This window comes from Pseudorasbora parva, chromosome 15 (genome assembly GCF_024679245.1).
Source record: "Pseudorasbora parva isolate DD20220531a chromosome 15, ASM2467924v1, whole genome shotgun sequence".
NCBI lineage: Eukaryota > Metazoa > Chordata > Actinopteri > Cypriniformes > Gobionidae > Pseudorasbora > Pseudorasbora parva.
In genome coordinates, this window is record NC_090186.1 from 3,708,000 (window position 1) to 3,730,648 (window position 22,649).

A 22,649-nucleotide genomic window follows, 5' to 3' on the forward strand; every position below is an offset into this window, starting at 1 on the left:
CTTAAATTTGCTGAAGCATTGCGTTCCAGGTCTTAATTCAATGAATGATTATCAGCACCTACTGCCTATAGCTTCATAAAACAGGCTGTGACGAATTATTACCTCAAAATGTATATGCACTACACATTTTTAGCTGTTGTCATGTGACTGATTATCCCTCCATGTGAAGATAGAGTTAATATTCATGAGCTCAGCCTTCACCGCAGGATTTGTAAAGTGGCTAACTGAAGTTCAGTTATAAGTGCTGAAATATTTCTGTCGAAACATCCTTACCAACAATTTGTAAAGACTTAATTGCATGGCTAACCACAACTACTCGGACACCAAGTTGCACCTCTATTCAAAGGCACTTTCTTAATCAGTTTCTGCTTCCTATGCGAGTGACATAGCAGAAGTAAAACTAGTATATACTCAACCTATGATGATGAGACGTCAACTCTGAGGGCAGAGCAATGTTTGTTTGGGTTGATTTCAAATATCAAGTGTTCAACATTAGCCCCTTTCACACAGCAATCCCGGTAAATTACCATAATACCAGAATGACTTTCCCCGGTAAAGACACAAATATGCTGTTCACAAAAGCAGTTTTTTACTAGGACTGCACGATTCATTTAAATGAAACCGCACGTGATTTGACAAAGACGGTGATTATTTTATGCAGTTTGTCAGTGAAGTAAATGCTGCTCCATCTGAAAGCCAGAGGGCGCTCTAACGCAAAAACCGCCAGAAGAAGTACGAGGAAATCCCTATGAGCGTTATACTATCGCTGTAGCTGGATAAACAGAAGATTGAAATGCTTTGATTAATTAAACATGACTAATAAGCGGTAGTACACTGCAAAAAATGCTCTTCTTATTTAGCATTTTTTCTTGTTTTCAGTCCAAATATCTAAAAATTCTTAAATCAAGATGCATTACTTGATCAGTAAAATGACACGATATTTTTGCTTGTTTTCTGGAGAAAAATATCAAAATGAAGTGAGTTTTTGCTTAAAACAAGCACAATGATCTGCCAATGGGGTGAGAAAGATAATCTTATTTCTGTTTGGGACGGAAACAAGAAAAGATTTTTTTCTCTCCCCCCATTGGCAGATCATTGTGCTTGTTTTAAGCAAAAACTCACTTCATTTTGATATTATTTTTAAGAAAACAAGAAATCGTTTTACTTATCTAGTAAATGCATTTTGATTTAAGAATTTGTTTAGGCTATATTTAGACTAGAAATAAAAGACAAAATTACTAAGTAAGAAGAGCATTTTTTTGCAGTGTATATGGTTTCTTCAAGCCTTCTCAGGTACTTTAATGATGATAATGTATATTTATACTTCAATGCTAATCGACATAGCCTTTATTACTGTAGAGAACGCTGTCAAATAATATGTTGTGTGCCTTATTCTGTGTAAGAAGCCACAGACGGAACTCAGCTGTCGTTCTGAAGTGAGTTTGGAGTAAAAACAGGTTATTAAATGTTGGTTTTTCAAATGTATGTTACAAGCGACAAACTCGCAGTGCTTTCAGATGGAGCTGCATATTTCATAATCTCGATAAGCCAAATCAGTTTAAGCACGATCTCAGGGTAATTGCGATTAATCGTGCAGCCCTACTTTTTATCGTTAAGAGACCGCTCACATCAGCACCAATAATCCGGTAAAATCAATGATGTCAGTCATCGGAAATTATCTTTAAATGCTGCGCTGTCTCCACCTGAGCTTTAGTTTTACTATCTGTTCAATTTGACGTCTGAGTGACTGACTTAAGGGGATGATCTCGCTCTCACACACTCAACCAACGTGTTTTGTTAGTGTCCAACTGCAGAGCCGCAGCACTGAAGAATGGAAAAAGCAGGGTCTCGAGCATGACATGCTGAAAAAGCTGTGAGATGTAGCGCATATTTACATTGATTTTTTTTTTTAATCAGCAGAACTTACTGGAAGAGTACTTACTGCGGAGCAATCTCGTCATATCCATAAGAACGTTATGATTGACCCAAAGCAGAATTGTTACTTCAGTGCGCTCTGACCTTGTACGAGCTCATATTACCCTAGTAACCGCATAGCAACACCCTAGCAACCACTGAGAGTACCATATCAACCACTCAAATACCATCGGAACTACCCGAGTACCTGCGAAATCACCTAGCAAGACCATAGCAACCACCCAAAGTACCTTAGCAACCACGTAGCAAGAACGTTTCAAGCTATTTAAAACTTTCTGGCTATTCTTTTTCAAGCCAATTTAAAGTTTGTCTCAACAGACTTTTTAATCCAGTTTACTGCTAATGTTACAACTTCCCTTACTGGTAAATTGCCAGAAGCGATTTCACTTTATTTTTTGAAAAGGTCCCGTTTGTACACAATCTCTTAGCGGTACTTTACCAGTAAAGACTGTGTGAAAGGGGTTTAATGATTTCAGAAATCGCTTGCTGCACCTCATTTGGTCTGGACCAAAAAAAAAAAAACATGTAGTCCTGGTGTGCTTGGCGTTAATTGCCATTTTAACACCGAACCTAAAGCATAGGGATGTGTGCACAACCTGATTGGATGGCTTTTATACATACATATATTTTGTGACTGAACATCCAAAGCATGTTCTGGGATAAATGCACTCGTTGTATGTGTGTAGCTATATATGACAGTATTTTGAGCAGCTGAGAACTCATGAAGAGCTTATAAAGTGTGTAAAGGAGTCGAAACAGCAGCAGGAATCCCTCCGTCTCACACACACACACACTTATAAAGATCTGCTGTGGAGACGCCTGTACCGAACTGTGATGGGCAGCATCACAACTGTGACAAGAAAAAACAGGTATGGTTAAGCATTTGGTCCTTTTTAGGGTCGCTTCTTCCTGTTTTTGGTTTGTTTGCATGTCTTTAGTCTGTAATTGGTTTATATTTTAGTCGAAGCACACCAGAGTTTCGCTTTGAAGCGGACCGAGACATCTTTTCAATGGTTTGTCCGCTCATTTAGTGTGCACAAGTTGGTTTGGAAGCAGGACGAGACCCATCTTTTCAGCTTGTTTGGTGTTCAGATGGCAGCGTTCACACTCATTCAAATGAACCAGATTAACAGAGCAATCGCACCAGTTTGTTGTAATCCAACCAAACATGCCAAGTGTGGACACACCCTTAAAGGTCCCGTTCTTCGCGTGTTTTCGAAGCTTTGATTATGTTTACAGTGTGCAATATAACATGGGCCAGTGCTTCCCGTGTTGTGATTGGACAGCAGCTTAGCGCACTTTGCCTGGAAAGGTCCCGCCTCTTACCATAACGGGGAGATGCAAGCGCTCAATGTGCGCTCCTCTCGGCGTGGGAGAGCAACGAGACCACGCCCCCTCTTTTGCGTGTTCTTGTGGGCGGAGGGTTTGTCAACAAACGGTCCTAGTGCCGTCATTAAAGCAGGAAGTGCAGCGGTGTAGTCCAAACCGGCCGTTCGCTGTAGGCTTTGAAAGGGAACTTCTGTTAAATAAAATATCTGGCTTGGCATTGAACTTTGAGCTTTATAATTTTACAGGTATTATTTATGCTCTAACAGCAACATTACACACTAACTAAAGTTTGAAAGATGGAATCGCGAAGAACGGGACCTTTAAAGAAGAGACCCTAAAAATTAGGCTTTATAAAGGGTTTGATGAGAAATCTCCAAAGTGTATTTTTTATATTTTCCTTTAATGTGAAGCGCCATAGTAAGCCTCCAAATCCGGAAAGGAACAGAAGTTTTTGTTGAGAACAGAAAGCTCATCTGAGTTTCTGTGTCAGCCCTGATGGGGTGTTCAAACCAGACGCGAATGAAGCAAATTAAGTGAATAAATTGCGCAATTCGCGCGTAGTTGGACGTTTGAACATTTTAAGTTTACTCGCTTCATTCGTACGTGACATTCACTTCACTGGCTACTGCCAGGTGGCTCGTCTCGTTGCAAACTGTTTTAAAATACGCCAAATAAGCTCAATTTGCCAGCTTTAACTAGCTTGTATTCTCAATCGGGTGAATTCAGGGTGATTGGGACACTTTTCCAAGTCATCTCAATGGGAAAAAGTGTCCCAGTCACCCCGAAATCCCCCTATATACAGTATTGTTCAAAATAATAGCAGTACAATGTGACTAACCAGAATAATCAAGGTTTTTAGTATATTTTTTTATTGTTACGTGGCAAACAAGTTACCAGTAGGTTCAGTAGATTGTCAGAAAACAAACAAGACCCAGCATTCATGATATGCACGCTCTTAAGGCTGTGCAATTGGGCAATTAGTTGAAAGGGGTGTGTTCAAAAAAATAGCAGTGTCTACCTTTGACTGTACAAACTCAAAACTATTTTGTACAAACATTTTTTTTTCCTGGGATTTAGCAATCCTGTGAATCACTAAACTAATATTTAGTTGTATGACCACAGTTTTTTAAAACTGCTTGACATCTGTGTGGCATGGAGTCAACCAACTTGTGGCACCTCTCAGCTGTTATTCCACTCCATGATTCTTTAACAACATTCCACAATTCATTCACATTTCTTGGTTTTGCTTCAGAAACAGCATTTTTGATATCACCCCACAAGTTCTCAATTGGATTAAGGTCTGGAGATTGGGCTGGCCACTCCATAACATTAATTTTGTTGGTTTGGAACCAAGACTTTGCCCGTTTACTAGTGTGTTTTGGGTCATTGTCTTGTTGAAACAACCGTTTCAAGGGCATGTCCTCTTCAGCATAGGGCAACATGACCTCTTCAAGTATTTTAACATATGCAAACTGATCCATGATCCCTGGTATGCGATAAATAGGCCCAACACCATAGTAGGAGAAACATGCCCATATCATGATGCTTGCACCTCCATGCTTCACTGTCTTCACTGTGTACTGTGGCTTGAATTCAGAGTTTGGGGGTCGTCTCACAAACTGCCTGTGGCCCTTGGACCCAAAAAGAACAATTTTACTCTCATCAGTCCACAAAATGTTCCTCCATTTCTCTTTAGGCCAGTTAATGAGTTCTTTGGCAAATTGTAACCTCTTCTGCACATGCCTTTTTTTTAACAGAGGGACTTTGCGGGGGATTCTTGAAAATAGATTAGCTTCACACAGACGTCTTCTAACTGTCACAGTACTTACAGGTAACTCCAGACTGTCTTTGATCATCCTGGAGGTGATCATTGGCTGAGCCTTTGCCATTCTGGTTATTCTTCTATCCATTTTGATGGTTGTCTTCCGTTTTCTTCCACGTCTCTCTGGTTTTGCTCTCTATTTTAAGGCATTGGAGATCATTTTAGCTGAACAGCCTATCATTTTTTGCACCTCTTTATAGGTTTTCCCCTCTCTAATCAACTTTTTAATCAAAGTACGCTGTTCTTCTGAACAATGTCTTGAACGACCCATTTTCCTCAGCTTTCAAATGCATGTTCAACAAGTGTTGGCTTCATCCTTAAATAGGGGCCACCTGATTCACACCTGTTTCTTCACAAAATTGATGACCTCAGTGATTGAATGCCACACTGCTATTTTTTTGAACACACCCCTTTCAACTAATTCAACTAATTGCCCAATTGCACAGCCTTAAGAGCGTGCATATCATGAATGCTGGGTCTCATTTGTTTTCTGACAATCTACTGAACCTACTGGTAACTTGTTTGCCACGTAGCAATAAAAAATTATACGAAAAACCTTGATTATTCTGGTTAGTCACATTGTACTGCTATTATTTTGAACAATACTGTGTATATATATATATATATATATATAGCTCAAATTGCATAAAAAGCGTGTTTTACAACTTACCAAATTGTCCAACTCCTCACTCACTTTCTTCCAAGCAAGATCCTTTTTATTCCTGTTTCTATAAAGTAAGATGATGTATTATCCAGCTCCGAGTCTCCACATATGAGTTTGTTCTCATTGTTGTCACTACTAAAGCAAGCTCTTGATTGGTTAACGCAGTTCGTATATCTGTCAAAGTTCAGATTTTTCAATTAATTCTCAATTTGTGTCTTTAATGCCTGTTTGCGTCTTTGCATTGTCTTAACATGTAATTCACTCGTGTTTAACGCTTCATTCGCGTCCGGTGTGAGCGCACCATAAGTGTTCATGCACTCATAAACGTTATAAACATGTAGGGATGTCGGCCCTATAAATCTGCATCAACAAACATGTTAGATTTTCACAAACTTTTGACTTTACTAACATTCCACAAATTTGCAATGTTCAAAATGTACAAACATTGAATGATTTTCCTTCCCATGTAAGAAAAGGGTCCTAATGGTTAGTTTTTCCCTTACTCGGCTGAGATCAGGAAGTTGTAAGGACACCGTTATGGCAGTCAGCTGTAATACTTGGATCTCTTGGGGCTGCGACTGCGCTCTCGTCTGTGTCGTTTGTGATCACGGTCTCGCTGTTTTTCCTTCTCTCTTTCCTTGTCCTTAGGTCTCTCTCTGTCTCTTGAACGAGAGCGCTGTCTGCCTTTATCTTTTTCTCTCCGACTCTCATCGCGATCCTAAAAAAAACAAATAATAAAAGAAGGAAGAGAAGACAGTACGAAGGCAGAAAAAGTGACAGACCGATTAGATTTGGAAAGTGATTTGACAGCTAGTCAAACTGTCAATTCTCTGCATACTTCCATAATAATAATAATAATTATCCATACTAATAAAATAATAAGTACTTGGATGACCTACTACCAAAGTCTACCAAGTTTGCAATGCCTCCGGGCAGCCGTTTCGGGCATACAAGACCAACCCTGCGTCCCAATTTCCCCACACCATATACAGAGATTGTCCACAAAATGTACACTAACATTCCTTTCCTTAATTATTATATTATACTACTACTATTTATATTTATACGGACTAGGGCCAGGAAAGGGAAGCCAGACGCCAATAAATGAAGCACTGAAAATGTTGTGCAATGATGAAATTATTTATAACTAGTCAAAATTAGCGTGTTAACGCATGCAATTAATTTCTGAAAATATTATTAATCAAAATATAAAAAAAATATTAATCTGCGTCATGTGTCAATTATTAGTCATAATTAAGAGACAAAATGTTAAAAATATGATTTTAAATGTCCTGATTATTAGATAAAAAGTCACAAATATGACAAGCTATGGTCATTGTGAGATGAACAGTTTAAATTTTTTGTCAAAAATTATGATTTAAAAAACTAAATTATGATCAAAAGTCCTAATTATGAGATAAAAAGCTGAAATTAGATTGTTTTTAAAGTCTAAATTATGACCAAAACGCACACACAATTTTTTAACAGATGAAATCATGCTTTTGAAATGCGCTTAAAATCTTTTTGATTCACACTTAAAACAATAATATACATTATTTAATTTCATTTTGTGCAATATCTATTTTTATAAAGGTCTCTTTACATTTTGAAATCAATTTTTTACAACTTACTTCAGCTGTTCATCTAAAATGAAATGAATGTCCTATCATCACTGTAAAGCTGATTTGAAGTAATCTGTGTTGTGAAAAGCGCTATAGTAATAAAGATGACTTGACAACTTTGTTCAATTTCTGTATATTTCCAGCATAGACAGGTAAGAAGGCCGCAGGTAAATATGACATTTATAATGGGTTCATGTGAAGATTGCTTTAAATTCACAAATCAAGTTATTTAAAGCCTAATAAATGTTGAATTTGATAGCTTTGATGTTGAACGTCTATCATTAATGTTTATCAGTATCTTCAGTCATAAAAACATGATATTACAAACAACATTAAAAATAAACTGTCTAAGTTGTTGCTATATTCATTTGGAGAGACACTGAAATTATTACAGTTTTTACCATCACTTTATCTCCTGCCTCCTTCTGTTGGCCTGCCTCAGTCTGCTCTTGGGCTGATAGAGGTACTGACTTTGTTGTATAAAAAAAAGGTGAATATTATAGAGGCGGAGTCTGAAGAGAAAACAGGTGAGAACCACTCAACCATTCAAACCCACAGCATCATACCTTGGATTTTTTGTCCTTGCTTCTTTCGCTGTCGGAGTGTCGTTTGCGGTCTCGTTTCTCTCTGTCGTCCTTCCTTCTGTCATCCTCATCTTCATCTAAGAGCAGCTCATAACGGGAGCTTTAGAAAACAGTTAAGAAGTACTTACTTGTGGGAAGACTTACTATCGATCTATTTAACTTAAAACCTGCATGTTATTCCAGAGAAAAAGTATTTGTAATGCATTTAAATTAGTGTAGTACACAGCATGATAAAAAAAATCCTTGTTGTGGAATGAGCCTGTAATAGATGGAGAAAGACGCCTCTGCAGAACATGATCAACGCCTGCTTCATCGCCGCAACCCTGGCCCCGCCCACTTCATCATCACCGTTCTGGCCCCGTCGACTTCATCATCCTAGCTCTGGCCTCACCCACTTCATCACAACTCTGGCCCCGCCCACTTCATTACCAAATCTGGCCCCACCCACTTCATCACAACCCTGGCCCCGCGGCCGTGCTCAGCTCCTCAACACTACGCCTTTGTTCAGAATAGGCGACCTCCAGTGGACGGAAAGTTGCATAGTGCACCTTTAAGTGTAAACACCCACGCCCACTTCATCACCACAACTCTGGCCCCGCCCACTTCATCACCACAACTCTGGCCCCGCCCACCTGAGTATTAGTGAGATAATGAGGAAAGAAGAGCGATACAGGACGGACTACAAATAACAGCACAGCAGCCAATCACAGCAGTGGGTGTTTACACTTAAAGGTGCACTAGGCAACTTTCTGTCCACTGGAGGGCACCTATTCTGAACAAATGCGTAGTTTGATGACTGGTCTTCACCTCACAGCCGGTGGAAAATTAGCCTAGAAATCTAGACGCACCCTAGCGGCAGCAAAGTGCACTTGGCCCGCAAGTGTCGTCTAGCAACTCTCAATACCCTTCTGAGCTGTATTCCTCTCAATCTGGACGGCCCAATCACATCGTGTATAGCGCCAGTGGGCGGGGCCATAATGACGACGGCCGAGTTGCGTTTGCGTGCTTCTAGTAAACACAGAAACTGGCAAACGGCGGTCTTTCGAATCAGCTTTGACCGCGATTCTGGAAGACTTGAGTTAAGCTTTTCTCTGAGAAAAGAACAAAGAACGGCACTGAAGTCATTCTTAAGAAGGGAAGATGTGTTCTGAGTTTAGCCGACCGGATACGGTGAATGTTTAATCTATCAGCGAGCTCCGCTTCACCTTCGTTGCTCTGGTTGGTGTAGCGCTATCCTATCGCGTGCAGAGGGAGTTTGAAAGACAACCGTTTATCCGCCCCTCGGATTGAGCTGTCAATGGTGAGTTTCCAGACCAAACATCTCTGGCTTGTCAGGCTAGTGGAAAATAGGGCTCGGGCAGAAATCATGTTGATGGATGCGGTTATTAACGTTACTGTAGAGAAGCAGAGCAGGAGCGAGTGTTGTGGAGCTGAGTAAGGCCACTGGAGAGATAGTTATACAAACGTACGGCTGGCGAGTACAGGGACTTTTATTATGACGGGACACAGTCGCCGGGCGCCTGCACTTACGCTTTTTCCGGTCATGATTATAAGGTAAAGCAGCTCTGTTTATCATATTAGATACATTTAAGTGTGTTTAAAATGATGTTATGACGTTCCTCTGTGCGTTCGCTCGGCGCTGCTGTGACATGTTCACACTGCTAAGAGAAAAGCGCTTCTGCAGAATAAAACCGAGGGTAACGCAGATATGACGCCATTGACAAGCGACTCGCTCAAACGCTATGCTGAAACGTCCTGGTCCTTAGGTAAAATAGCAAATTTCTCACAATTTACAAATATTTGGAAACATTGTTTTTGGATATTTTACTGCAAAAATACTACACAGTGCACCTGTAAGTCTCACATTTCGATGTAAAATTTTAAATGTAAAAATCCTACTAACATAAGTGCACCACAGGAAACATTATAAAACAATGCAGTTCATGATGCCTTTAATCTGCTTCTATTGTTAAAGGCGGTTAAGAGGTTAAACCAAAAGATTAAAGCAGTCATTTAAAGCCATTAATGAGCAATGGTCACAACAAAAGCACAAAATAAGCTCTTAACCTGCGATTCAAGCCAAACCATCTCCGCACTGCATCTACTGTAAAGCTCTGTGGAGAGTTTGCTAAATATAAAATCTATAGAGCAACCCCACAGAGTGAAATACAATTATCCCAGTATGATTTAAACATAAAGAGATTATTAGAAGGATACTCCTGCTTGCTTTTGACTTTGTCTTTCAAAGCCAGTTTGGATTTGTTGTCCAGGTCTTTCTCATAGGCCTTAAAATCATCTTTGGTGTACTTCCCACCTAGAAATCAAACATTCAGACAAAAAAAATATGAACTACTCCTTTCAATTTAGTTGTATTAATAATAGTTTTGCATTTAATTTTGATGTATTACTAAGAGCATTTAATACTGTAGATAAACAACAACTGAGCAGCATAAAAAAAACGTTCGTGCATAAACTTCAGTGAAAGCACATTTACCGAATAAATCCCTCAATGTGCAACAAAAACTCAACAGAGGCTGTGATTGGACAACAGGAATAACCAGTGGACCAATGGCATCCCAGCATCTCGTGTTAGTTTGGTCGTTCTGAAAGGCCTGAGTCAAAGTCTTTCATCAAAATGATTTGGTTTAATTCCCAAACACCAGCATCCCAGCGCAAGAGAACATGACAGAGTTTATTGTGTTTCTGTGATTGTGATTTTTAACTCAACCGTTGCTCGTATAAAGCATGTCAATGGGGTGTATTTCTATGAGAGTAAAAAACACACATACGAATCCATATTAAACCCTGCGGCTTGTGGAGACACATTGGCTGCATTTACACTGCAGGTCTTGATGCACAATTCCGATCTGGTGACTATATCCGATTTTTTGGACAACCCGCTTACATCATCTTTTCAAAAGCGACCCGTATCCGATATTTGCATTTCCACTGTACACTGGCAAAACAGCCCAAGACGTTCTTAACCGGTGAAAGGAAGTAAAACAGCGCGATATGCGATCGACGCACACAAAAGGATTGCACAATGTTTTGCTGTCTGCACTGTTCCACACATCTTTAAAGGTCGGCAAAACATTTCTCTCTTAAGGCGGAGAAAAAGAGGAGAGCCCTTGACAGGGTTGCCAGGTTTTCATGACAAAACCCGTCCAATTGCAACTCAAAACTGTGTTAAAGTAGCCCAATGCTGCATGAAAACCGCGGACTTGGCAACAGTGTCCCTTGATCGCAGTTTGTGTCCACCAGGGATGGAAATTAACTTTTTTGTCCACCGGCCACTGTGGCTGGTGGATTTCAAAATCTACCAGCCACTCAATGTTTTTACCAGCCACTTTCTTGTTTTTAACCGACAATGTGTAACTGCACGTAAAAAATTAATACTACAAGCTCTACAATACTTAAGCTGTTTATTTAATCTCAAATCTCAATGAAATACTGACATTTTTTCACTCTTATACACACACAAACTATGAACTGATATAAATTTCATTAAATGAGTAGGGCTCTGTGTTCATTTTTTTTTTTTTTTTTTTTTACCTGGATGTGGCATTTGGATGATTCGTGGTCTTTTATGGCTTCCAGTTTTAGGTTTTTAGTACCAACAATGAAACTACTAGTTTTGGCATCTCCTGAAGCGTGTTGACGACACACTGAGCAGAACATTGTCAGTAGGGATGCACCAAAATAAAAATTATTGGCTGAAACCGAAGCACTAAAAGAAATTAGGCCAATTATCCATTGCATTTATGGCTAATGCTATGACTGTGTAACTTTACTAAAAATCAAGGCATTGCAAAATGTATTAATATTAAAGTTTAAAATAATAAATCATTTACAAATTATGCAAATATTTATTTAGCACATTGCAACAATGCACAGTATAAAATAAAATTCAAACTAAAATGTTTAACTCGACCTCACTCATGTGTACATTAAATAATAATGTACAGGTCTACTGGCCTGCAGAAAGGTACAGAAATTGAATAAAGTAATCAAATGTAAAATAACTGCATATTTAACTGTTAAAATGAAAGATTAATCCTTATTTAACTTACAAAAGCTATTCAATCAAGAGCAGTGAGTGATGTCCTTATCGTTTGTTTGACATTAAACAGACAGCAGTAAAGGCTACTGCCCCTTTAAGACCTAATAGAGGGATATGCGTCATCTTTCACGACTGTATAAAGTTAACTTAAGGCATATTCAGACTATGTCTGCTAGAATACTCATCAAGATGAACATGTTGGCATACTTTTTGTGTGAGTTTGTCCGTTTAAGCACAAGACTTGAAAGAGAACTCAATATTTGCGCGCTGTGAGATGGGTGCGCGCTTCCGGATGACAGTGACGGATCTTCTCTCAGCGCGAGCACGAGTTCTTATTCGCGTCTTCTGGCACTACATCCGGGTAATGACGGCGAAAACGACTGGTCATATTCGGACATACGGCCGCACTCGCATGCACTGAACACAGTTTATAAAGAGGGGAAACGGTATGCTATTTTTATTTACCCGCCACGGTGGCCGGTAGGTGAAGCGAGTTTACCCGCCACAACTCAAAATCACCCGCATTTGGCTGGTGGCGGGTGCTAATTTCCATCCCTGGTGTCCACCTGAGTTGACGTCATTCGCCTCCGTCCTTTTTTCAATGACGTACGACTCGCATTTACTGGGGAATATCCGATTTGACCGCTTACATGGCAGACGCTAATGCAAGCATCCGAATAATATCGGATTTATTACCACATATGAGTGAGGCCTGAATCCGATCTGAGGATATCGGAATTCCCACGTTTTTTTACCGCTTACACGTTCACACATCACATCCATTCTGTGCCACATGAGAGGAAAACATTGGAATTGGGTCGCTTGAATCATGCAGTGTAAATGGGGCCATTGATGTCTTAAGACACGAAACCATCGCTTTCTGCCAGAAACACAACAGTGTTTGTGTTATTTTTACCTCATATCAGACGAATCTCATCTAGTATTCCCCACGCCATTACTTCAGTAGAGTAAGGTCAAAAACCCGGTAGGACCATAAATATATATTTTTTTATATATTTAGATAGATGCCTCATTCGACCGATCCATGTAGGCACTAATGAGAAATCTATATAATATAATATAATATATATATATATATGATCCCGCCGGGTTTTTGACCTTACTACCAGGTCTGTGTTTAATAAACGGGGACAGACTCACCTTTGCCTTTCCATTTGATCTTAGACACAGACTGGCTGAAGTCCACGTGAATGCGCCGGTCATCTATCAGGACGTTGTCCATTTTGAAGTACGCTTTTTCACAGTCCTCCTCCTTATCAAATAATACACAAATGCATTCATTATTCCAAAATGACTTGCCATGTATATACGCCCTTATTGATGACCTCTGAGATACACACTTAAATTTCAAAAGCAGGTCATTCAACAAAAAAATGAACCCTTTTAAGAGTGATACAAGACTCTTCTCATTATTTATAAGGATTTGATGATCTAAAGCTCACCTCATTTAATTGGAAACTTAACAAACCTTTTCAAACTCGATGAAGGCATAGCACAGAGATTCTCCTGTTTTCCAGTCTCGGATGATCTCACAACTGCAAATGAACATTAACATGTTAGATCAAACCAGCAGATAACACAGTATAATACATGGATCTAACACACACACACACACACACACACACACACACACACACACACACACACACACACACACACACACACAGGAAACATTCTGCATTTTTATTTTCTCAAAAAAATTCATCCTGTATGATTTATAAGCATTTTGAAAAGTGGGGACATGGGTAATGTCCTCATATTATGTAGTTCAGAAGTAGTTTGTAATTGGAGATGGAAGGTCATGACGAGCACAGTGCATTGTGGGATACGGTATTCCACACAGTGTGCCTGGTTGCATAATGCACACGTGTGCTACACACACTGCCAACTGCTAAAATAGTGCTAGAAGAATGTGTTGCCGGCTGAACCCTCAGACCTCTTGCTCTCAAAGAAAAAAAGAAATATATAATTAAAAAAACTGAAATGCATTAAAAACCAACAACAAAAAACATGGCAGTCGAAATAACACTAAAAAAAGACTTTACTTTTATGTATACACGTCAAATCTAAAAAAAAAATCATAACTCATAAGTAATAGGCGTGAAACACACACACACACACACACAACATAAACCATCGGTCGTGTCTCTTCAAAAGACTTGGATTTGGATTAGACACTCGATTATTTAATTTTACAATGCCGTTATGACATTTTTTGGATCTTTTTGAGAGGAATAATGAACTAAATGGAGGGACAGAAATCCCTCAGGTTTCATAAAAAATATCTTCATTTGCATTTGGAAGTTAAACGAAAAAAGGCATGATGGTGAGGTTATGATGACAGAGTTTCATTTGTGGTACATTTGTGCTTGAGTGAGTTATACCTTATGAATAGGCCTACTACAGCAAGTTGAGCCTTGGATAAAACATCTCTATATTGTGAATAATATCGTCTCCATCAACGATACATATCATCACAATTTTATATCGCAATATATTGTTACACCCCAAATAAGCAGTAATTAGGAGTTTACTGAGAGAAAAGTTGTATTTAATAGTGAATGTGTTCCCTAAACTAAAGTGTGACCAAAGTTATATTTATATTATATATAGAAATGAGTTACATTTTTAATGTCAAATCACTCAAACAGGAAAAGCACATCTAGCCAAGACCTCAGTGAAGTGCTTTAAGAGCTCTGTAAAAAAAATTACTGTCAAATTACCAGTAACTTACTGGCCACAATTATCCAGTAGGTGTATTTCATTCAACAGTAAAATTACAGGGTCAGACTATCAAATGCAGCAGAGAAAGCTATTCTCTCACCATTTAATGGCGCCGAAACGTGAGAAGATGATCTCCAGATCTTCATCTGTGGTCACAGGATTCAGTTTGCACACAAACAGCACATTCTCCGGAGGTTTCACTTCTGCATCTGGAAGATCACCCACCTTTCAACAAGAAGCAGACGTTCAAACCTTCACACAGTGTGTGTGTGTGTGTGTGTGTGTGTGTGTGTGTGTGTGTGTGTGTGTGTGTGTCAGGAAAAGACATCTAGAGCAAGTCCATGTGGAAGTGAGAACATGTACCATCTCTAGTAAAATGGCTTGCGTCTTTGCTTCCTTTTCCTTTATGAGTTCATCCAGCTGCTCAGCATCTCCCTCATCATCGTTTATGGCCTCATCCGCTCCAATCCGGCCGCTCTAAAACAAGTACAGGCATGGATTATTCAATCAAGGATCAATAAATCACATTTAAACGAAACAAAACACACATCATCTGCTCTTTCTGTATTCTGTATATAGTACCCCACACACACTTACACTGCAATATTAATTATTCATATTTTTTTAAAAGCATTAAGCCACTACATTTAAAGGATGTTTTCAATCCCCAAATAAAGACTCAAACGGTTATGAATCAGCGAATCGATTCATGATTCGGATCGCGTCTCAAACTGCTGAGATCACATGACATTGGCGATCCGAATCATGAATCGTTACGCTGATTCATAACCGTTTGAATCTTTATTTGAGGATTGAACACAAACGCGAAAGAGAAGCCAATGCTGAATAAAGTCGTAGTTTTTGTTATTTTTGGACCCAAATGTATTTTGGATGCTTCAAGAGACTCTAATTAACCCACTGATGTCTCATATGGACTACTGTGATGATGTTTTTATTCCCTTTCTGGACATGGACAGTATAGTGTGCATACACTTGCATACGCTCTCGGACTAAATATAAAATATCTTAAACTGTGTGTGAAGATGAACGGAGGTCTTACGGGTGTGGAACGACATTAGGGGGAGGAGTTAATGACAATTTCATTTTTAGGTGAACTAACCCTTTAAGAAATGCAAAAAACATGAAGATAAACTAAACCCAGACTGTTAGTCACCATGCATGCCACGCAAAGCAGAAATAAAGCAACGCTTGCGAAGCGCTGATTGCGATTTCGTCAATTGGGAAATCACTGCTTACTTGTAGCTGACATGCTAATTTTAATCGTTACAATAATTATAAAGCTAAATCTGCCACCTCACAGTATTGTAATACGATGAGTTTGAATTATGCACTCACATCCAGCTGCTCTTTAGTGGGCTCAGGTGATCGGTCTGGAACAGGAAGGCCCGCAGGATCATCAAACGGGTCATCCAGAATCACGGTGTGATTAATCCTGCAAACACAATATAGCCCAAAACTTAGCAGGCACAGACACTGATGTTTAGTCTACAGCCTGTATGACTCTGATCTGTGAATCTGGGGCTGTATTCACAAAACATCAAGGCTAAAAGTAGCTCCTAACTTGCCGATTTAGGAGAAACTCTTAAAAATATGGGTGTCAGTACCAATTCTAGGCCTCCTAAATTTTTGCTCCAAGAGTATTTCACAAAGCATTTTAGTGCTAAAACTAGCTCCTAAATCCAACAAAGAGCTGAATCAGAGTTGTGAATCAATCACTGAAAGATTCACAGAAACAAATTAAACTTACCAACTCAAACACCACTTCATAAAGTTTAACTCTGAGATCTTAATTCTCTTATACTTGCAAAACAAGTCGAATTGCACTGCTTACACACAATATTGCTACCTTTTACATTAAATTGTTGTCTTTGCTTTCTTGTTTCAGTAAGTTTAATAAGTTGACATTTATTAAACTGGCATTTGTAGTTTTATTCAGGCCAAGAACAGCCTACTTAGGAAGAGACCGGCTAACCAGCATGAAGTCATAAAGCAGTGTATGTTTGTTCAGAGGTGGAAATAAATCCAAAATAATGGAACAAAAATGAATCTGGATTGTCACAGATGTCTCAGTTCACCCTGTGGATAACTAGTCTACATGCTGCTAAGAGCCTCAGATAAATCATAGTATCTTCCAAAGATCTGAAGCCACTAACCTGGCCTTTTCCAACAGGACAACATTGATTATGTTTTCATGTACACCAATAATGCAATTATTTCCAATAATCAGAATCGCAGTAAGACGTTTACATGACAAGCACAACTCCTCACACGTTTACATGCAATTTTCATGATTGAAGAAATGTGGTTACTTTTACCGCCGTTATGCAAATGGTGAACTCACATACGGGCGTGTTACCTTATCAACTCACATCAAATGAAAAACACATTTAATGCGTTGAAATGGTGGAACAACTATAAGGATTAGTCTATAATCCCACCCACTTTGAAGCGTTACTAAACTGCAAACCGAGCCAAAGTAAAGCGAGCCGAGTCGCAAGACTACACACCTTAAAAAGTCCCTATTCAGAGCTCCTGACCGTACTCTGTTACACTTCATTACTGGATGAACGAAAGGAGATTCATCTGATTTTTTTCAGATTAGCTCTTTTAGCCGCCATAAAATGTATAACGATGATGTGGAACGATCCATATCCTCATTCTACTTTTATGTGGACTAAAGAAGAATTATGCATTATGTAGCATTTTCTTTAAAGGTCCCATTCTTTGCGATTCCATCTTTCAAACTTTAGTTAGTGTGTAATGTTGCTGTTAGAGCATAAATAATACCTGTAAAATTATAAAGCTCAAAGTTCAATGCCAAGCGAGATATTTTCAAAGCCTACAGCGAGCGGCCGGTTTGGACTACACCGCTGCACTTCCTGCTGTGATGACGGCACTAGAACCGTTTGTTGACTAACCCTCCGCCCACAAGAACACATAAAACAGGGGGTGTGGTCGTGTTGCTCTCCCATGTGGAGAGGAGCGCGCATTCAGCGCTGGCATCTCCCCGTTATGGTAAGAGGCGGGACCTTTCCGGGCAAAGTGCGCTAAGCTGCTGTCCAATCACAACACGGGAAGCGCTGGCCCAATCAGAACTCGTTACGTGTTTCTGAAGGAGGGACTTCATAGAACAAGGAAATCATCAGGCCGTTTTTAGGACAGAGGAAACAGCGCTGAACAGATAAGTCAATTGTGTGAAAAATACTGTTTTTTTACACGCGAAACGTGAACTCATGTTATATTGCACACTGTAAACATAATCAAAGCTTCGAAAACACGCGAAGAACGGGACCTTTAAAGAAGCTTTAGGATATATTAGTACAACTGGGGCAGCTTCCTTTCTTTTCTAGGTATAACGACAGGACAAAATACAATCCTCAATTGACTTTACATGGTACAGGTTACACTGCCTCCGCCGGCTCGCCTTCTTCCCATAGTGCATCCTGGGGCCATGTGTTCCCCAGGTAAGCCACGCACACACACACACACGGCCATCCACGTGATATAAAAGAAAATGTGATTCCTCAGACCAGGCCACCTTCTTCCATTGCTCCGTGGTCCAGTTCTGATGCTCACGTGCCACTGTTGGTGCTTTCGGCGGGGTCAGGGGTCAGTATGGGCACCCTGAATGGTCAGTGGCTATGCCGCCCCATAAGCAACAAACTGAGCTGCTTTGTGTATTCTGACAGCTTTCTATCAGAACCAGCATTAACTTCTGGAGCAGTTTGAGCTCCAGTAGCTCGTCTGTTTGATCGGACCACACAGGCCAGCCTTCGCTCCCCACGTGCATCAATGAGCCTTGGCCGCCCATGACCCTGTGGCCGGTTCTCCACTGTTCCTTCCTTGGAGCACTTTTGATAGATACTGACCACTGCAGACCGGGAACAGCCCACAAGAGCTGCAGTTTTGGAGATGCTCTGACCCAGTCGTCTAGCCATCACAATTTGGCCCTTGTCAAACTCGCTCAAATCCTTACACTTGCCCATTTTTCCTGCTTCTAACACATCAACTTTGAGGACAAAATGTTCACTTGCTGCCTAATATATCCCACCCACTAACAGAAGCCGTGATGAAAAGATCATCAGAGTTATTCACTTCACCGGTCATAATGTTATGTCTGATTGGTGTATGTCCTACCTGATATCCTGAAAGGGGATGAAATCGGTGTCTACAAAGGTCTCATTGATTTTAGAGAGCACATCCATGCCCTCTGTGACCTCTCCAAACACAGTGTGAACACCATCCAAATAATCCATATTCTCGCTTGTGGTGATCAGAAACTAGGAGCCAAAAAAAAAAAAAGTCAAATCCCATAACCCAAACGGACTTTGACATCCACACAGACACTTTGTGTATTAGATGATATGTGCACAATTAACCTGAGAGCCATGCTGGTCGCTGCCGTTGTTCACCATAGACACGGTCCCTTTCTTTCGATGCTTGATCCTCGGCATCTTCTCAGATTCAAAAAAGCGTGCCTGATCGCCATACAGTTTACTACAAACACACAGACACCACCGTCACACAATGCATGTGATGCACACACACACACACACACACACACACACACACACACACACACACAATACAATAAAATAACCCTCCCTCTCACCAGAACACAGACTCTCCTCCTCGACCCGTGCCGGTGGGGTCGCCCGTCTGAATGATGAAGTCTCTCTGGTCAAAAACAGATGCAACATCTTGACAATTTACCTCAATAACTGCATTAGAAATAATCATTGACATATCCTGCACTAATCAATGTTTTTGTGATTCAATGAAAACAAATGTAATTTGCAGAACTAAAAACTTATTAAAAGCATTTTATTTTTCTTCTCATACAGTTTTCAAAGGAAGTACAATATAAACTGGCATCAATACTGTACCCCTTTAATCCACACAACATGAACGATCACATACATTACCTGAACATTGTGAATCAGACAATAGTTGTAATATTTGATTTTGCACAGTTTCAAGAAGTTCAGTGAGGCTGAAAAAAATCATGACAGCATGTAGTCGATTTAGTATTTTCTAGTGAAACAATAAATAATATAACAACTGGAATTTAGCATATACTAGCAAATTATCACGGATCTGCATGTTTATCACGTTTCCTACAGATATTTATTATATTTATCACGGCGTTTTGTTGACTGTATTAAAAGAACTAGCATTTAGTGAACTCGTTACACCCTTCGCCCGTCATTAAAGTTAGTGTTAATTACCTTTCGGTCTCTCTTCTGTGTATAAATCGATCACGATATCTCCAAGCGTTGTTTCCAATAACACCGCCATGTCGTTTCAATCTCATCGACATGCGCCGGACAGACACCGCGCATGCGCAGTGAGAAGAGTCGCAGATACAACGTCACAACTTTGATATAGAAGGAGCCAGAAGCCTTTGAAGATTTATTTTAATTTATTTGATTTGAGAATGGATCGCTGTAACTTGTAATTTGCATCCATGTCTGCCCTTTGTTTATTGATAATATTGTGTTTAATGCCTATTTTGTAAGTAAATCTGCTGATCTTCATTTAAAAAAAAGAAAAGAAAAGCCGTCGGCGATAATACTGTATAATATATATCCCACAAATGTGTTTCTCTCAAAATTCAAGCCTGTTATTAATAATTGTAGCTTTTCTAGGACAGAACAATAATTGTTAACTCATCTCTTTTATGGTTGTTCATTTTGTATAAGATTCTGGAAAAGTGTTGAAAATGAGCTAGCATCTAAAACAATTACAAATACATTCACAATTGAAGGGAAACCGATTATTATTACGTTGATTGTAAAGATAGGAATTTATGTAATATTGTAAATCTCTTTATTTTATTAAGTTATATATTTATAAAGCAAAATGTCCAAATCAGGACCATGTTTCAAATGATTCCAAATTGAAAATGACATTTATTTTGAGTCTCTCAAATTGGTTAAAAACAAGAAAGCTATGATAATAACATATATAGTCAAACATTTTCAATTAATAATTTCCATTATCCTTATTATTAAAAAAGTTTGTAAGTCTGTTTTTTAAATGTAATTTTATATTATATGTCATTATTTGATGTATTAATGTTCATAAACTGTGATGGCTGAATGTTTGTAATTTGATTTCTATTAATAATATATATATATATATATATATATATATATATATATATATATATATATATATATATATATATATATATATATATATACTTAAAATAAAGTATATTATAAGCAACACAAAAATAAGCCATTGGTGATAGAAGAATGAAGTGTATGATAGAAACGTGTATTCAATGTCTTCTTTTATATTCTGAATGAAAACTTAGAATGCAAAGAACAACATGTTATACCATTATTGATTTTATTAGGAAAATATCATATACATAAAAAGAAGTGGGCTCAATGTAAACCAAGTTTTTCACATTTTATAATTGAATTTAAATTGACTTTAAAGATGTAAACCTCTTGGAACAAAAAAACAATGAAAACATGAACATTTATGTAATTTATGTAACATGACTATGTAATTATTATTAGGGGCCAAGCACCGAAGGTGCGGAGGCACCTATTGAAATCGTTAGTGTTCCTATTATTAGGGGCCAAGCACCGAAGGTGCGGAGGCACCTATTGAAATCGTTAGTGTTCCTATTATTATTCTGCTTCTTCTTCTTTTTCCGCCATAGGAGTCTCTGGCAGCCCATAGAACCGTATGGTAAAAAGTTGTGAAATTTGGCACACTCATAGAGGCCAGTCTGAGCTGTCACTATAGCAAATTTGGTGCCTCTAACTCAATCCCTCTAGCGCCACCACCTGTCCAAAGTTTCACTCATATTTATGCTTATAACTTTTGACCCCTAAGGGCTAGAAACAAAATTCTTTTTTCATCGGATTCCTTGGCTCAAGCCGATTCGATTTCACCCTATGATGTCATTTTCCGGTATGCAAATTTTCCCGCCATTTTGAATTTTCTGAAAAACCTACTTTTTCGAACTCCTCCTAGGCCGTTGCTCCGATTTTCACGAAAATTGAAACAGATCATCTTCAGAGCATGTTGACAAAAAGTTATGGAATTCAAGTTGATTCGTCCAATCGTTTTCAATAAACGCACAAACAAATTTTACGTGGAGGTTGCAAAAACACACTAAAGGCTATATCTCCGCAACGCTTTATCGTATTCAAACCAACCTTGGTACATGTCATCACAAGCATGACTTGAAGCAACATGCAGCGTTTCGGCGCAGCGCCACCTACCTGTCCGGAGATACGAAAAATGCCTATTTTGGCTTATAACTTCTGAACCGTTTATCCAAAAATCATAAAATTGGTCTCATTAGATTCAGGGCGTCATGCCGAGTCGACTGATATCCAATTTTACCATGTCGGCCATTTTGGATGTCGGCCATTTTGAATTATGTGCAAAAATGCTGTATTTTATGAACGCATGAACAGATTGTTATGAAACTTGGTATGGGTCATCACCACGATGCCCTGAAGTAGCCTGAGAAGTTTCGAAACAGCGCCACCTAGTGGAGAATTTTTTTTTTCAAACGCTTATAACTTTGGGTGTGGTTGACATATTTTGATGGGAGTGTGTTTTTTGGTCTCCTGAATCCTTGCCGACTCCAACGATACCAGACTTGCCAGGTTTCGGCATATGGTTTGCGCAGAGTTGTAATTTAGTGCTTAAAAAACATTTGCTGATATCTTCGAAACCGCTAGTCCGATCGAGACGAAACCAGCCTCAGAAGTTCGGAAACATAGGTCGATAGCTATACGCTAATGCCCAAATCTCAAAATATTGATAGTAAGGGGTAGTAAAATCCAATCAAAGTCAGGTGTCAGTCATTTTTTACGTGTTTTTTCATATAAAT

At 39.1% G+C, this 22,649-nt stretch overlaps 1 protein-coding gene across 2 annotated transcripts; it reads right to left on the bottom strand.

Moving 5' to 3' along the window:
• Window positions 1-6,127: 6,127 nt before the first annotated feature.
• Window positions 6,128-20,133, bottom strand: ppil4 (peptidylprolyl isomerase (cyclophilin)-like 4). 2 transcript variants are annotated; one of them, XM_067416769.1, is made up of 14 exons: window positions 20,011-20,133; window positions 19,708-19,775; window positions 19,395-19,459; window positions 19,162-19,279; window positions 18,920-19,062; window positions 16,118-16,214; window positions 15,125-15,238; window positions 14,862-14,986; window positions 13,506-13,572; window positions 13,178-13,289; window positions 10,174-10,270; window positions 7,939-8,056; window positions 7,774-7,842; window positions 6,128-6,468 (listed from the first exon to the last, which is right to left on the bottom strand). In XM_067416769.1, exons 1-14 carry the CDS (start codon window positions 20,078-20,080, stop codon window positions 6,295-6,297), a joined length of 1,437 nt encoding a protein of 478 aa, XP_067272870.1. In that variant the 5' UTR covers window positions 20,081-20,133; the 3' UTR covers window positions 6,128-6,294. The 2 variants fall into 2 exon arrangements, with proteins under 2 accessions (XP_067272870.1, XP_067272871.1); XM_067416770.1 differs by lacking the exon at window positions 7,774-7,842.
• Window positions 20,134-22,649: the final 2,516 nt, after the last annotated feature.

Coding starts and splice junctions, on each gene's coding strand:
- ppil4 (XM_067416769.1), bottom strand. CDS start 20,080: ATGGCGGTGTTATTGGAAACAACGCTTGGAGATATCGTGATCGATTTA. Junction 19,063..19,161: donor GCGACCAGCATGGCTCTCAG/GTTAATTGTGCA, acceptor TTTGGCTCCTAG/TTTCTGATCACCACAAGCGA. Junction 15,239..16,117: donor CCACTAAAGAGCAGCTGGAT/GTGAGTGCATAA, acceptor TACTTGTTTTAG/AGCGGCCGGATTGGAGCGGA.